At 44.4% G+C, this 17,504-nt stretch overlaps 1 protein-coding gene across 1 annotated transcript in view; it reads left to right on the forward strand.

Annotated features, from left to right (window-relative positions):
• Positions 1-1,297: 1,297 nt before the first annotated feature.
• Positions 1,298-17,504, forward strand: part of AGPAT5 (1-acylglycerol-3-phosphate O-acyltransferase 5) — a 59,514-nt gene continuing 43,307 nt past the window's right edge. Inside the window, exons 1-2 of the mRNA XM_019439168.2 lie at positions 1,298-1,879; positions 17,010-17,079. Coding sequence (XP_019294713.1) covers positions 1,661-1,879; positions 17,010-17,079 — 289 coding nt within the window. The 5' untranslated portion in view covers positions 1,298-1,660. The remainder of the gene's footprint in view (positions 1,880-17,009; positions 17,080-17,504) is intronic.

A 17,504-nucleotide genomic window follows, 5' to 3' on the forward strand; every position in this document is an offset into this window, starting at 1 on the left:
CTTCCTCTCCTAAGATAACCATCTACCAATCATCGTACAGATGATTGTCAATCATGTACAGATAGAGAAAGGAGCCACTGTCCTGGCCCGGATTCCAATTTTCCATTAAAATCCCTCCCTGCATAAAGGTACCTCACTGGCTTCCAAGAAGAGAAAAACAAAGCAAAATTTTATCATTTAAAGCCCTTGGCATTCTTTTGAAGTGCAACTCTCCCTGGAAAGAGTTACATTTTAAACCTTTTGTAGTGAAGCCAAAGGCCGTAGAAGGATCCAGAAGTTCTCTGGATCTGTTTTTACATGAATAAAAATGCCCTGCCTCCGCAGGCTTTTGTGAAGGTCACCCAAGTAGGTCAGTACTTTACATATTCTTTGTGCACAGTCCTGGTACTTTTTAAGTACTACACAAAATGAGGCGCTCGCTCTCTCTCTCTCTCTCTCTCTCTCTCTATACCCTGGCCCTGGCCCTGGCCCTGGGGTGGGGTGAAGCAAGCGTGAATTGGAAAGGTCTGATCCAAGCGTGTAAGAACCTCCCGAAGAGGCCGGCCAGCGGTGCGTTAACGTGTAATTATCATCATTATTGTGATGGAAGGAGGAGGCCTGACTCCGCACCACCCCAGCGGAAGGAAGGGAGTCCTGTGCACTTGCTGGGGAGAAGGGGAAGCATCGGAGAAGGCGGAGGGTGTGGGAGCCGCCCTGAGATTGAAGCCATCTCGCTAAGCCTAGCCGGGGACAGATAACCCGGGGCGGAGCTTTGATGGCGCTAACCGCTCCAGTTCCGTCTTTCTGGCCTTCCCAAACCAAGCTTGACAAATATTTGCTGAAGGCATGAGTCCTCTTGACTGGAGACCGCAGAGTCTGCAACGCATGAGATACACAGCGCGTCATCTGTGCACCCCGAGTAAGGGGACGGACGTCTCGGCTTAACGGGCGCATCCCGGGGACCTAGGGGCCCTCAGAGCATGCGAGCTGCAGGTGGGGCATGCCCTCAAAGCAACCCGGGCCCAGACTCCAACGGAGGGCGCACACGACCGCCCGGGTCCCCTCTCCTGGCCGCACCCACCTTCACCCCACGGGCCTGGCAACCGCCACCTTCCTTCCCGCTTCTGCAGCGAGGCCGAGCTTTGAGGCATGCGCGGCGGCACAGCCTGACGGTCCGCGCGTCGGGTCGGCAGAAGCGCTTCAACCGTCAGCGCGCTCGACCAATCAGAGCATGTGTTAATTTCACGGAATCCCGCCCCCTGGGGGGGACTATGGCAACGGGAGGCCAATCAGGCGGCGTGTTGTTGCCGCGGAGCCCCGCCCCCAATAGGGGTACTGGGTGACGGGCGAGGGTCATGGGGTGTAAACGCTTCTGAGCTGCTGAACCTCGGAGGGCCGCCGCATCCCCTTGCCCCGCGGCGGTCATCAGCGCGCGCGGCCCCCGCACTCGGCCGCTCACCCACCGTCCCGCGGCGGCGCGGCCCATGCGGCTGGGGGCGGAGGCCGGCGCGGGCGCGGGCTGGGCGTCTCAGGTGCTGCCGGCGGCCCGGAGAGGTGAGGGGGCGGCGGCGGGGCCCGCCCCGGCCCGGTGATTGGCCGCTGGCCGAGGGTAGCTGGGCGGCCTGGAGGCGCCCCGGGCGGGGAGCAGCCGGCAAAGCCTTCGGCGCGCGGAGCCGGGAAGATGCTGCTGTCCCTGGTGCTCCACATGTACTCGATGCGCTGCGTGCTGCCGGCCGCGGTGCTCCTGGGCACGGCCCCCACCTACGTGCTGGCTTGGGGGGCCTGGCGGCTGCTCTCCGCCTTCCTGCCCTCCCACTTCTACCAGGCGGTGGACGATCGGCTCTACTGCGTCTATCAGAGCATGGTGCTCTTCTTCTTCGAGAACTACACCGGCGTGCAGGTGAGGCTCTGCCCGCGCTCGGCGCCGGTCGGCCGCACCTGCCTCCTCCCGCCTCTCCACCTGGGTTCTCGGCTCGGAACCTTCCAACCGGCGCCCCGCCCCCCACCCGGGGGACTTTAGGATCGTTCGAGTCTGCCCGGCAGATCCGGCGCCAGAAACACGTGCCGTCACCTCGTCCTCCCACCGCGAGGGGAGTCTCACGGTCTTATGTAGGCTTTGGCCCCATGCTTCTTTGCAGATACCCTAAGATCGCTAGGATCTTGGAGTGATTGTAGTTCTGTTGTTCGCAGGCTACAAGTGGCACCCCCAGGTTTTGTAACTGTCTGTCTCGGGGCTTCGCGGAGTCGATGCAGATGGACGTTTAAGTAGGGCAAGCAGTTGACAGTTTTTGGCGTTTGGTCTAAGAAGGTTGGTAATGTTTGAGGTCAAAAGTGCGCTGTGAAAAGCCGGAGACCTTGTGTTGAAACGGGTTGGTGTTACTATCTGGACAGCAAGTACAACTTTTTATTTTTTTTATTTTTTTGCGTTCTTTCCCAGTGTGAATGAAAGCTGGACGAGGAAATTAATAATTTGTTACTGTAGAAGCCCTACGGTACTTAAAATTCTGGCCAACTTACACTAGGTTTAAATGTGCGGCTCATTTTTTTCTCTGATGACTTCGCTTCTGTTACTTGGTGGAGATTGGATCTTTAGATTAAAATTATTGGGGGGGGGGATGGATAAGACCCTCTTTGGTTTTATTTCAAGCCTCTTTTACAAAAATAACATCTGCGAGTTTTCCTTTTATTTCCCAGTTGGGACAAAAGAGCTTGATTCTTGGTTATGCCTTAAGTCCATCCCGTTCTTCCTCTCCACCCCTCCCTCCCGTGGTCAGGCTTCGGGTGGAGGGAGTGCCCTGGTATCCTGGTATGGTTTTGTCTTTTATGCCGTTTCCCCACCCTCCCCCCCAGAGCAGCTGTTTTCACCCTGTTGTCGACCAGCTCCTATTTTCAGTTTGCAGTTGCACTGCTGTGGATCCCTGATGACTGGGAGTTTGCCCCAGTTGGAGGTTGTTTGGGGGAAGGGAAGTAGGAGAAGCCAGGGCCTACATTTAAACCAGTGTCTGTAAGTGCTTCCTAGGAGAGAAAGATTGCTCTTCCAGATCATGGCTTCCTCCTCGTTGACTTTTAAAGTGGGCTTCATTTAACATTTTCAGGAGTTCGGGTCAATCATTAACCCCCTGTGCTCTTACTTCGCCACATTGGTTTAAACGGGTGGCTTCATCATGATTAAATCTTTAACTTCACATCACTTGACAGCCGGCCTGGGCTAGGACGAAGACAGAACCTAGGACAAAGTGCCTTACCTTTTAGAAAAATGGTACTTCCTGTGGTGGATCATTGTGTTTTTGTTCAGAGAATAGAGCATGCAGTGCAATGTGTAATATACCAGTGAGATACTGCGTGCTTAGCAAGTTTCCCATTTTAAAAATGGCTGCAAAATTTCAGAGTTCCTAAATTGTGTGGCTCACCTCATACCTTGTTCAGTGTGGGCTTCCAGTTTAAGGGTTTTTTTTTTTTTTTTTTTAAATGTTTATTTATTTAGAGAGAGACAGAAAGAGAGATGACGAGTTGGGGAGCGGGGAGAGAATCCCGAGCGGCTCCACGCTGTCAGCACAGAGCCCGACTCGGGCTCAAACTCACCAAGCACCATGAGATCATGACCTGAGCTGAAACCAAGATTCAAATATTTAACCGACTGAGCCACCCAGGCACCCCTGGCAATCAGCAGTTTGATCTCTGTATTTATGGGTCTGTTTCTTTTGTGTTTTGTTTTTTAGATGACACATGTAAAGTGAAGCCATTTGGCATTTGTTTTTCTTTATGTGATTTATTTCATTTTGTGTAAAACCCTTTGCATCTATCCATGTTGCCCCAAATGCCAAGATCATTCCTTTTTATGGCTGAGTAATAATCCAGTGTGTGTATGTGTGTGTGGCACATCTTTACACATTTGTCTATGAATGCTTCCATATCTTGGCTGTTATAAACAAAGCTAGAATAAACATCAGGGTGCATATCGTGTCTTTGTGATTAGCGTTTCGTTTTCTTTGGGTACATACCCAGTAGCGGAATGACTGGATCAGATCGTATTTGTGTTTTTAACTTTTGGAGGAATCCCCATACTGTTTTCCACGGTGGCTGCACCACTTTGCATTCCCACCAACAGTGTGTGAGGGTTCCCTTTTCTCCACATCCTCGCCAAAACTTTTTATTGTCTTTTTTTGATACTAGCCATTCTGACAGGTATAATGTGATATCTCATTATGGTTTTGATTTGCATTTGCATGTTAATTAGCGGTGTTGAGCATAAATTAGAATGTTTTTAAATGGCACTTTAATGCTTTTTATTCTGGATTTAAAAAAGAAATGGTTCATGGTAGCGTAACAATATTTTTTTATGCATAGGAGTTTTAGGCTGAAGGAACGGAAGTCCATGAAATTCATGATTTGTGCTTGGCAGGTAAACCTATTTCAGCAGGTATACTTGAACGTTCCATTGGATTCTAGGTAAATGTCTGTTCTTCCTATTTCTACTACTTTCTTTTCATATGCATTTTTTTTTAATTTCTTTTTTGACAGAGGGAGTGCATGAGCAGGGGAGGGGGCAGAGGAGGAGAAGGAGAATCTTACGGAGGCTCTACGCTCAGTGCAGAGCCTGACACCGGGGCTTGATCCCATGACCCTGGGATCATATCTGAGCCAAAATCAGGAGTTGGACGCTTAACTGACTGAGCCACCCAGACACCCCTCCCGTGTGGTTTTGACACAGGAGAACATTTCAATCACTGTTGCTAAAGTTACTGTTTATAACTATTTATCCTTTTAGGTTCTCCTAGAATCTTTTTAGTACTGAGATTCAACTGGGTACCTTCACCATTTACTTTGCAATAAGCAGTAGGGTTTTTAAAGTTTCAGGGCACCTGGGTGACTCAGTTGGTTAAACATCTTGACTTCAGCTCAGGTCATGATCTCACAATCCGTGGGTTTGAGCTCTGTGTCAGGGTCTGTGCTGACAACTCAGAGCCTGGAGCCTGCTTCAGATTGTCTGTCTGTGTCCCTGCCCTGCTCTCTCTCTCTCTCTCTCTTTCTCTCTCTCTAAAAAATAAACATTAAAAAAAATTTAAAGAAAGGATTCTAAAAGTTTCGTATATCTCTCAGTTTGAGACTCACTGAAAATCAATACACACTTCTTTAGCATTTTGAGGGGCACCGATTCAAATAATTATATTTCTTTTCTGTTGCTGCCATAACAAATCACCTCAAATTTAGTGGCTTAAAACAAGAGAAATTTAATCTCACAGTTCTAGAGGCCAAATGTCTGAAATCGGAGTGTTTGCTGGTTTACACTCCCTCCTGAAGCTCTGTGGCAGCGTCATTTCTTTGGCTGTTCCACATTCGGTGGCTGTTGGCATTCCTTGACTTGTGGCCATGTAAGTCCACAGTCCGCCTCCTCTTCTGTCTCAAATGTCCCTCTGCCTTCTCTTCTAAGGACACTTGTCATGGGTTTAGGGCCCACGCAGATAATCCAGGATGAGCTCCTCAGCTCAGATCCATTGACTTAATCGCAAATGCAAAGACTGTTTTCCTGAGTAAGGTCACGCTCGCAGGTTACAGGCATAAGACACGGACAGTCTTTTGTGGGGTCAGCATTCAGCCCGCTACGTAGCTCACTTCTGCTTATTCTTAGAGCTGGAGTTCAAGAGAAACGTGGGAAGCTAAAAAGAAAGTGGGGAATACTGGCAGAGGCAGTGGTGAGGACTCGGGGGTTGGAAGGTGATGTGATTACTGTAGTCTGGAGTTTCTATCCTAGGGGGCTGTCCTGAATGTTGAGATTCCTGAATAAACAGTAATTGTGATAGTTATGGCAGATGATGAAAAATGCAAACATGTTGTTTTGGAAGCTGTTAAAAGTTCATGTACTTTTTTTCTAAATGTCAGAATTCTCTTGTCATTATTTTCAAAAACAATTCTACTGTTTCCCCTCCTTCCAGTGGAATGCACTAAACACTGATCATTGATATCGGCAGGACAAAAATATCTAGAGATACAATACACGTCTCCTAATCAACATCTAATAAACAGTTGAGTCAAATTTTTTTCCTGCTTAAATCATTTTGTACCACTCAGAATTTACTTTAAAATGTTTTACATTAATAGCCCTATCTTCTAATTTGCTTTTCCGCAAATGCTAACGTGATCTATTGTAACAACAAAATGTGGACTTTGAGATACAAAAAATTTAGTTTTTCAACTGACCTACTTCAAGTACAAAATAGTCCAAAAAACACTGGAAAGAAGATAGAACATTTATGCCTAAGATTTTGATTTTTTTTTTAAATGTGCTCAGTTAGAATACTCTTAAATAAATCTCTGATAATGCATACCTTTAATGAAAACATTATTTTGAGTTCCTCAGGAACAACCAAAGCTTTCCTATGCTAGGTATGGTCTCTAAGACCATTTATAACTGGTTCTGTCTGTAGCTAATCTATTAGAATGAAACATGTTTATTTAGAACAAGAGAAGGGCCTTTATGAGTCGGCCTCCTTTTTATTGCATCTGGATGCTGTCTGCATTTCTGCTAAAACATTGCCCAGAGACGTCTTGAATATCAGTCGTCCTAAAGAGGATATAAATATTTTGTATCCTTGATTTCCTTTTTCTCTATTCATCATCCACGTGAAGACCTTAAAAGACCTTAGATTACTTCCTTCAGTGTAGCGGGTGTAAGGGAGCTGGCCAGATGGGCTTGTGCTTAGGCATTTGCTTGTTCAAGAATGACACCGGCCTTTCAGAGAGGAAATTAAACATTGCCCAAATCAAATATGATGTTAGTCTAACACATTTGAAGTCTGGCTAGGGAATAGACTTCTAAGAAAATCTTAGAGAAATGTAATTAGAGCCGTGCTTTTATACTTTCTATAAATAAAGCCCCCCCATTGAGCAAACAAGTTATTTTAGGTTGCATTGGTGTAAGATTTCTTTTAATGTCTTTTTTCTATTTTAAATCACAGATACAATAAAATACTGAAACACTGATACAGTAGTTTGAGAAAGTTAAAGTTCCCTCCACCCACACACACCTTTCCCAAGTATGCAACAATTTGGTGTGTAACTTTAGATTTCTTCTCATTAAATAAATGTAAATTGTGGGAAGACTCCCCCAATGAATTAACCTTTTGGATGTTTTTGTTTGTTTTGTTTTGTAGTGTTTACTTATTTTAGAGACAGAAAGAGAGGGCAGGGGAGGGGCAGAGAGAGAGGGAGACCCAGCATCTGAAGCAGACTCCGCACTGTCAGCACAGAGCCCCACACTGAGCTCGAACTGACAAACCATGAGATCATGATCTGACCCAAAGTTCGGTGCTTAATGACTGAGCCACCCAGGCACCCTTGGATGGGTTTTGTAGTAGCGCTGTATATGCCTGTGACCCCTGGGGACACCTCTGTGCTGTTACGATGAGGAAAAGAAAAAGTATGAATCTAAAGGTCCAGTTTACTTTCCCTCTTTTGTGAATTTGTCTGAATTTGTGGAGCTGAATGAACTGAGAGCTGACTCTTCCTAAATGAAATCACAAGTTTATTTTTACTTTGATATTTTCTCTTTTTTTTTTATTTAAAATTTTTTTAATGTTCATTTTTGAGAGAGAGCGTGAGGAGGGGAGGAGCAGAGAGATAGGGAGACACAGAATCCGAAAACAGGCTCCAGGCTCTGAGCCATCAGCATAGAGCCCCACGCGGGGCTCGAACCCATGACCCGCAAGACCATGACCTAAGCTAAAGTCGGACACTTAATCAACTGAGCCACCCAGGCGCCCCGATATTTTCTCATTTTATTATGGTTTCTTAAACACAGGTTTAATACAACCCCAAACTAACTAGTAACTTCTAAGGAGTCCCCAGAAACTATCCTTCCTTCCTTCCTTCCCTTCTCCTTCCTTCCTTCCTTCCTTCCCTCATACATACAGTACTGGAGTGTGCACCCTGTTCCAGTCCTGTGCTGGGTGCTAAGGGGTAGGTGGGGAAACTGGAGACAAGATCCCTCCCCTCATGGAGCTCACCCTCTGGTGGGACACAAGCAGTAGCAACAGAATTACAATGCACTGTGCTCTATGAGATTGAGACTAGTGGGTGGAGGGCAGGGGGCTGGGGAAGTTTGCCCAAGCAAGTGACATTTGCACAGAGCTCTGACAAAGGGCTGGTGTGGGAGGGTTTGTAGTAACCCCGGCGAGAGATGGTGGTCAGAGTAATGGGCAGAGTGGACATGGAAAGAATGGAAAGAACCCTGGATCCATCTTCAAGGTAGCTGGGGCCTTGTGACTGGAGGTGAAGGAGAAAGGAGAGGAAGGGGTTCCTAACAACTTGGCATTTCGTGAGTGCTGACTGTGTGCCTGGTGTTGTGCTACCATCGGCCTGCCACCCTTACAAGGTAGGCGCCTTCTTCCCCTTTACCCTGGGGAACAGAGCACAAAGAGTTCACATGTGTGGTAGCTGAGGCAGGATTCCGTATATGGCGCTCCGGCTTCAGGATCCATTTTCTGAAGATGCTTTGCCAGGTGGTGTGGTTATGTTGCTTGGAACGAGATCCCACTCTCGATTTATTCGTGCCAGGAAAAGCATGCACGAACAATCCCAGTAGAGGTTGATCCTGAGATGGGAGTGTTCGTGTTTGTCAGCTTGGTGACACGAAGGTGAGACAGCTGCCTGGATTATTCAGGAAGGCTGTGTCACTTATCCTGAACTGCTTTGAATCCTATTTCAAACAGGAGTTAAGTATCACGGCATGCTTAGGAGAAAGAGGCCCTCGATTGATAACTGAACGAAAATGAAGATTCCTGCGGGTGGCCTTCAAAGCCGTCTAAATTCTGCCCTGGCCAGTTTTTCCTTTCACTGGTTTCACTGTAGGCCAACCACTGCTTCCTCCCCAGGCCCCAGAGGCCCCGGTGTGTTTTCAGCCACGTGCCTTTGGACCACTCTTCTGTAGCTACTTTCTTCCAACTCAGGCCCCAGCTCTTCCTCACCCCCTCTTGGTGTCAGGATCGCATACGTGATATTAACATAACATTAGCATATTTTACGTCTGTATTGCCCTCTCCACAAGATTGTATGTAACCTTTTGGAGATAGCAATCAAGGGGAGAATAGTTTGACTCGATTTTTGCCTTTAACCAAAGGGCGGAAGTACTTGGGATGCTGGTCTGGTTGGGTTTCTGTGGAAGTGTGGATCCACTGTTAATGGGGATGGATTCTTGAAGGACCTTACTGGTTGACAGGTTTTGATTTAACAGGGACAGCAGGTCTAGTGAGTCTGATTGTATTCTTAAGTAGGTAAAGGGGAAAGAGACATGAACTGTACCCTCAGAGGTACCACTGAGAAAGAATAACGTCAGACACTTTGTAAAAGAGGGAGTTCTAAGGGTGCCCAGGTGGCTCAGTCGGTTGAGTGTCGGACTCTTGGTTTTGGTTCAGGTCATGATCTCATGGTTCCCGGGATCGAGGAAGTCTGCCTTGTCGCTGACAGCACGGAGCCTGCTTGGGATTCTCTCCCTCTCTCTCTGCCCCACCCTCCCTCCCTCTGTCTCTCTCACAAAAGAAAGAAAGAAACGTAAAAAATAAATAAAAGCGGGCCTTCTGGAACAGTCAGCAACATAGAGAAACCTTTATTGACTTGTCAGTAAACACCTGTACTCTTTGCTGCTTTTGAACCTATGCGGTTCTCTAAGGTTTGTTCCTCTTTCTCTGTGGGAACCAGCAATGCGCTTGGGTGTCTTAGAGGGTGTTGTAAGTGGTATCTTTTTTTTAAATTTTTTTTTTAACGTTTGTTTTTGAGACAGAGAGAGACAGAACATGAACGGGGGAGGGACAGAGAGAGAGGGAGACACAGAATCGGAAGCAGGCTCCAGGCTCTGAGCCATCAGCCCAGAGCCCGACACGGGGCTCGAACTCACGGACCGTGAGATCGTGACCTGAGCTGAAGTCGGAGGCTTAACCGACTGAGCCATCCAGGCGCCCCCGTAAGTGGTATCTTAAGACAGCCTTACTCTGCCTGGTCTCCAGGTGGGAATTTCAAGAGCACAAAGAAATGAGGGGGTCGACACCTAGAAAGGAGCATCACCTTAACTGCTAACCACATGCTAGGCTCTCAGGTTTTAGATTAAGAAAGTCGTCTCTACTCTCCAGTGACACACAATTCGGCAGTGTAGGAGGAAGTCACTTAAAAAAAGTGTATATGAGATAAGTTATTTATAAAGGAAAGAAGTGAATAAAGAGCTGAGGAAATTGAGGAGTCATGCGTGTGAATCCCAGCACTTGCCTCGCTGTAGGGAGCATCGTGCATAAGCAGGTGGTTCCGGAAGTTGGATCCTGCAAAATGGATGCCAGCGCTCAGCAGCTCACAGATTGCTGTGCTCCCATCCTTAACTTGTATTTCTGGAGGAAAAACATTTTTTTAATGTATTATTTGAGAGAGAGAGAGAGAGTGAGCAAGCGAGCACACACACAGGAGGGGCAGAGAGGGAGAGAGAGAATCCCAAGCAGGTGCTGAGCTGTCAGCCCAGAGCCCGATGCAGGGCTCTGTCCCACCACGGTGGTATCATGACCAGAGTGGAAACCAGGAGTCCCACACTTAACTTAACCCACTGAGCCACCCAGGTGCTGAGGAAAATTTTTTATGTCTTTTTTTTCTCATGAGTATCTTATCTCCTTAGAATTCAGATTGAAAAAAATCACATAAGCTCCTAGTATTTGGAATTTTTGCAGAGAATAGTTTTGTGCCCGTCAAAACAGTTTTGGATCTTGGTGTGAGAAACCAGAGCGTGATTCCTCGTTCTCTGCCACCATGTGTGTCGACTTGAGTAAGTCAGTGTCTCAACTCCATATTCTCATCCTTAAGTGGACTACTTACTGTCATTTTATTTTCAAGAGTAAATGAGATAATATGTGAAACTGCCTTCAATGAGTGGTGCATTGTAGATGCTCAGAAAAACACACCCTAGAGAGTAAGGACAATACCAAGAGATTTACATGAGGAATGTACAAGAAAGCTTTGTGATTCGTAAGGTTCCATTTTAAATGTTGCTCGATCATTATTTTCACATACTGGTGATTAGACAAATGGCTATGTGTATAATTTGATCTTGGTTCTGAGGGGCATCAGACTTCCTGTTCAGTGAAGTGTTGTTTCAGATTGAGCAGAAAAAAACCAGTGTTTTTGTTTGCGTTGCAGTAAAAATCTTGTACTGGTTAACCGGTAGTATATTCCATTGGCATAAAAAAAATACTGTTGAAAATTCATTTTAAATGATTATAAACAGTGTAGATTATGCATGTAATCTTATTAGAACACATTCTTTATACACATTTCTGTGTAATCAGAGACTTTTTTTCTCTTATTCATCACTTAACACAGTTTTGAATAAAAAACTTCACTATTGGACAGTAGTAAGAACAACATTCGCTTTTGGAGGGATAGTTACTATATTTAAAGCATGGCACGACTAGTGTCATAAATTTCACCACAACCGCATGAGGAGTGGTTGCTGTTATTACAATCATTTTACTTGTAAAGAAATAGATGAGAGAGGTAAGGTACTTTTACTCAAGTTCACATAGTAAGGTGATAGACTAGGATTCAAATCGAAGTCTTTTTTTTTTTTTCCTTAATGTTTATTTTTGAGAGTGCCTAGTGGGGGAGGGAGGAGTGCAGAGAGAGGAGGGGACAGAGGATCGCCAGTGGGCTACACGCTGTGGGGTTCATACTCCGGAACCATGAGATCGTGGCCTGAGCCGGAGTGGAGTCCGATGCCCAGCCGACTGAGCCCCCCGGGTGTCCTTCACATCCGAGTCTTAATTCAAATCAAATACTTTAGCCTGGGCTCTTAGTGACTGTTATGTTGCACTGCAGAGGAGGAAAAGCTTTTCCTCCACTTTCTTAGGTTTATAGCTGAGGTCTGCGCATCAAACTGATAAAAGCCAGATTAACAGGCGAAAAGACATTTTCTGATGTTAATGTTTTTACATGCATTGGTGCCTCACAGAAAAGAAGTGGAGACCAAAAGAACTGAATAGACTCGGCTTAGGGGTTTGTATGTCATGTTAACAAAGGGCAGTAACTTGTGGAAACATGGCTAGATAGAACAAGGGCTTCGGACCTTTTTCGGGCTGGTAAATTGTGGGAAGGTCCCTGGGGAATGTGTGCTAGAAAAGGGTGGTTTATTAAGCTTTGCTCTGCAGACTCATCGGCTGCCTCTGATCTTCCTGGCACTTTAGAAGGGAACACCTTTAGGAAGGGGTATTAATGTCACCTGGAAAAACGAAAGTTCATGCCTCAGGCAGGCAGAAGGGGTGTCTGCTGTTCCTTACTTGCCTTCAGCTCAAAGTAATCCTGTGCCAAAGGGGCATATTTGGGGGTAGCATGCTCTGACCCCCCTCAACAGACTCTATACTTAAGGGCAGTGAGAAAGTTAAAAAGTTCACTTTGCTTGCTGAAAGAAAATGGATATTATTGGGATAAATGAAGAATCTTGGTTTTTTTTTTTTCCCCCACAAAGAAAGAATGCTGTACCTCGTGTCCTGGTGGTGTCATCAGTTGGGTATTCTACTGTCTACTGTGTTAAACGTGATTGCTTTCGATTCCATTTCACTACCTCTTTTCAGGATACAGAGAGTCTTCAGGTTGTTTACATATCATGGAGAAGAGTAAACAATGTAAAGATCATGGAGAGGGAAAGAAGTCCAGCTCAGTTCATGCCTTCTTCTGATAGCCCTTTGGGCAGGTTTGTTTGACTAAAGCAGAAGTCACCAGAGTGTTGCCATGAAGATAATTATTCATGGAGCATTTTTATTGTCCCCTTCTAATAAAATGACAAGGAAAAAGGACTCTAGATGAGCTTTTAAGAAATGGGTGAGCCTAAAATCGAACAATTATGATGAATCTAAAATTAAAGAGTTAGGAATAACAAAAAAGCCGTATGTTTTTCATCTGCCTGATTTTGAAGGAACAAATTACCTGCAAAAAAACCTGATTAATGTGATTCGAAATACATGTACTAGAAGATTCCCAGAATGGATGCCTTAAAAAGTCACTGGTGCCCTTACAGCATTTTACTTTGTTTATTCCAAAACCTCTTACTGCTGAAAATGAGATGCAGCTTTATCTACTTGTGAAAAATAAAAGTGCAACTTAATGATTCAGTAAATTTGTGCTCAAAACCACCTGAGTGCTAAGCCCTGGGGTAGAAAACTGAAGAAGACCCTGCCACGGAAGAGCTTATGAGCTCTAAGGGATAGGATACGCACACACGCACACAGCGTGTGGATGCTCCCATAGGAGTGTGAACAGGGTTCGTCCTGGTGCAAAAGGGAATGTGATTAATCCTGGGCTCTGGGTTAGAATGAGAGGGCGCAGGTGGGCTTATAGGTCGTCAATAGAATTGTCGGGGAGGAAGAACTTCCTCTGCCCTGTGGTCCTTCCAGCTGGACTTAGACTCAAGTTGCCATGAGACAGATGAACAGGAGAAAATCAAACTTAATAGGCATATTTATGGGACTCCACACAGGCAGATTGCGAAGATAGTGAGGCCCTGTGATGCTTACAGGAGCTGAGGACAAGGGAAGGGTCTGCAGATCCAAAGTGGAGAAGGCCTTTAGCTGGAAGCTAAAGGAGATGTTTTGAAAAACAAAGGCTGCTCTATTATGCAAATAAGTTTCTTAGGTAATGAGGAGTCTCTGTTAATTGCTCTCTTCCTCGTACAGGCTCCCCTTTTCAATGCAAATTTAGGCAGTTGAGAGGAGGGGAGAGAGGCAAACAGGTATCTTTTCCTGCATCTGCTGGGTTTTGATTACTTTGAACTTGAAATAATCTTTTTGCCAAAGTGGACTATCTTGGGGCAGCCTGCCCTTTTGTGTTTATATTTATGTGTATGGGTATGTTGTAAATTCTTAGAAACTTTTTCTTTTACATTTAGCGAACACTACACCTGTCTGTCTCATTGTATACTTAGTAAGGTAGTAATCGCTGTTAAGTATTTTGAGATTCTGCATTCTTAAAAAATGAAAATTTTTTCTTCCTCTCCATGTTAGTAAATTGAAAAACGAACTTTCCACCTAATGAAAGAAATCTGACAATTTCAAATTAGAACGAAAAGTTTTTTCTTTGAAATCTGGTAAATCAAGTGAAGGACCTTAAAACTTCATATATATGATACCTAACATTGTAATTCTGCGTTCCTTTCTTTGGTTAATCAACATTTTTTCAAAGTACTTAAGAATGATATGCAACTATTACAATAAGATTTGCAGTTCATAATTTCATTTACTTTGCTTTTAGATATTTTCAAGTTTTAATTAGGAAGACTACTCTTTTCTAACTTATTTCTGTTGAAGTTACAGTGGCAAATGAAAAAACTTAAATAGGCAATCATCCAAATACCTACTTTAAGATATTAAATTATGTTTTGTGAAAGGCTTACCCACTTTTGTACCATCCTGCATTTCATTTGGAAATAGCTTTTATTTCAGTGAGATACTATTCATATCAAAGAGTAATCTTTAAAACTATGAATGATGTATTATGTATTTTCCCTTAAGTGGCTATGAATTCGTTGTTGTGGTTTTTTTCCCCCCCTCTGAGTGGTGTAGCAGTAGAACTACATTTTCTCTATCTGTTTTGCCCAATTCATTGCTTATCTGGGGCGCTTGGGTGGCTCAGTTGGTTGAACGTCCGACTTTGGCTCAGGTCACGATCTCACGGCCCGTGAGTTCGAGCCCCGCGTTGGGCTCTGTGCTGACAGCTGAAAGCTTGGAGCCTGCTTCATGTTCTGGGTCTCCCTGTCTCTCTCAAAAATAAATAAACATTAAAAAAAGTTTTAAAAAATTCATTGCTTATCTTACTGTCTCTAGCTACTGTAGAGGCCACTTTTAGGCAGCAGGCTTGAGCAATGGAAACTCAAGGCAAAAGGGCCCAGAGCGACCACAAGCTGAACGCAAAGAGGCTCATTAAGTGACCCACCAGGAATGGCCGTAGGCACTAACCAACCAACGGGCTACTGACAGCCAGGCACGGCTACCAAAAACGGGAAAATTGCATACGTACCCATCCTTCCTCACTCCACCCTGTAACCAAAGCCCCTCACCATCACCTCCTGGAAGAGTGTCTCCTCTGCTGTCCCGCCTGCTGCTTTCTGCAGTGTATTCAGTAAACTTCCATCTCCCTTGCTCTGCCTGGGGTGAATCCTTTCACTGCCTGCGCCACCGGCCCCCATCTAATCAGCACACACCAGAATTACCACAATCAATCTAAAATAACACCTTTTCATAACTTGTCTGTTATCTGCCCTTCAGAGGCTACAGCCTAGCAGTCTGTTACCCAAGCCCAGAGCAGGATAGGAAAAGGAGGGTCTCTTCTTGTATGGTTCAAGTGCTGACTTCAGCTTGAGGGCAGGCAGGTCTCCAAAGAGTAGTAACCTTTAAATGTGAGTGTGTCATCCAAGGAACTTAAGCCAAAAAACAGTCGCATCGCTGCAGTACCATAAAGCCAGTGCATTGTAGCCAATGGACTCGAAGCAGTTCTGGCTTTTTGGTGAGAGAACGGGGATTGCTCACAAACAAGAACTCCCTATTATAACCCTGCGTAGATCAAACTATTGGTTTAGGGTTTTGTTTTGTTGGCACTGATTTCCTTTATTAATAAAAACTTAAGCAAATATCTAAACAATTATATGTATGATAAATTACATGTATAGCACTGAATAGTTTTCTGAGGAAGATAATAGAAATCTTAGTCTGAGTTCCTGACGTCCAGACCTCTATGCCCTCTATTTCCATTTTTCTATAGAGATGCTGGGTTAATGTCATTTTCTTTCTTCTGTTGTTAAGATAGTAATGAAGAGTGTTGCCACCAATATATCTGTGTGGATATCTAAAAAGCCTTGGTTGATTCATAATCTTGCATAATCCATGATCACAAGGTACAGAAACAAAAATGCCCTAAGTAAAAAAAAATACCACTGTTAGCAGTCCTTTCCTTTAAAGTCTTTAAAAATATACTTTTAACTTCTTTAAATAATTTATTATGAAACATTTACATTTAAGACATGCAAAACTACAGAAAAACTATAACAAACACCTATGTTCCCACCATCCGGTTTAAGAAATAAAACATGACTTCTAAGAGTTGAAGCCACTGTGTACCCTCCCATGTTGAAGCCTCCCCCCTTTCCTGGAAGTCACATGTATCCTGAACTTTCATGTTCTTTTGTTTTATTTCTTATTTTTTAATTTTCTTAACTTAGTTCCATGTCCATCATGGGGCTTGAATTCGTGACTCTGAGATCAAGAGTCACACGTTCCACCGCCTGAGCCAGCCAGGCACCCCAGCGAGCTTTTCTCTGTTCTTCACAGAGCTACCGAGAGTCCTAATCATGAACCGTGTTTCCCTGTTACTCACAAAATCATGTTTTAGTCTTCAGTGCGGTATTCAGAAGACTTTCCCATTCTGATTCGGGTCTCTGTGGGGTCTCCCTGCTCCAGCTCACCAGCCCTGCAGGTAGCTTGGTCTGACTGCGATGCCGCTAAGATGCCTCAACAGGTCTCAGACACTACCGATTCCATTTTTTCGTCCACCTTTTCATGAACATCCTTCGTCTCATTTGCTGAAATCACAGCTGATGGATGCTGCTTCTGCTCCACAGTTGACAGTTCTTCAACATAAAATGTGCCATATTTTCGTCAAGTTTGCATTACGTCTCATTACAGTTGTATGTATCCATGGCTGTCTCTTCCGGTACACGGTAGGCTTTTTGAAGGGGGGCGTAGCTTACAAAAAGGGTTCCCGAGATTGTAAGCGGTCAGTAAATGCTTCTGCTTTTCTCATGAGGATGTTGATCATTCTGTTCCACTCTATGACCTGCTCTGCACTCAACTACGATAAACCTGTGCCACTTATGGTCTCTGATGCTTCTGAGAGAAATCTAATCTTTGTTCATCCTGGATGGAGATATTCATGACGTTGCCGATTCTTTGACCTGTTTTGTTACAGTGGTGCATGTTTTGAGATGTTAAAGTAACGTTTCTTTCTGTTATATCTTTCAGATATTGCTATATGGAGATTTGCCAAAAAATAAAGAAAACATAATATATTTAGCAAATCATCAAAGCACAGGTTTGTATTTCATTTGCATGAAATATAGGTTTTCTACAGAAAGTAGATGGGCTTTCAGAGTGATGTTTTTATTCCTTTAAATGAATTTTTGTTGCTGTTAAAACATGAATTTTCAATGCAGACATTATATCATGATCTTATATTTTTATGATTTTACTTTTTTGGAAAGTCAGGAATATGAAAACTGGATTTTCCTAAACTTACCCTTCTCCCTTGAATGGGTGTAAATAAGCCATTTTCTTTCATTTATTCTGTTTCTTTGAATAGTTCTTTAAATAATTTATGCCTTCTTTTTGTAAGTTATGTTTCTGGAAGTAAAATTGGGTCAAAGGGTATACACATCTTACATATTTGACTGTTAAGTTGCAGAAAGTTTGTGCTAGTAAGTGACTACTCCTTCCCTAAAGACAGTACTGTATTAATTT

The sequence above is a fragment of the Panthera pardus genome, unplaced genomic scaffold (genome assembly GCF_024362965.1).
Source record: "Panthera pardus isolate Hobbes unplaced genomic scaffold, ASM2436296v1 HiC_scaffold_13, whole genome shotgun sequence".
Classification (NCBI taxonomy): Eukaryota; Metazoa; Chordata; class Mammalia; order Carnivora; family Felidae; genus Panthera; species Panthera pardus.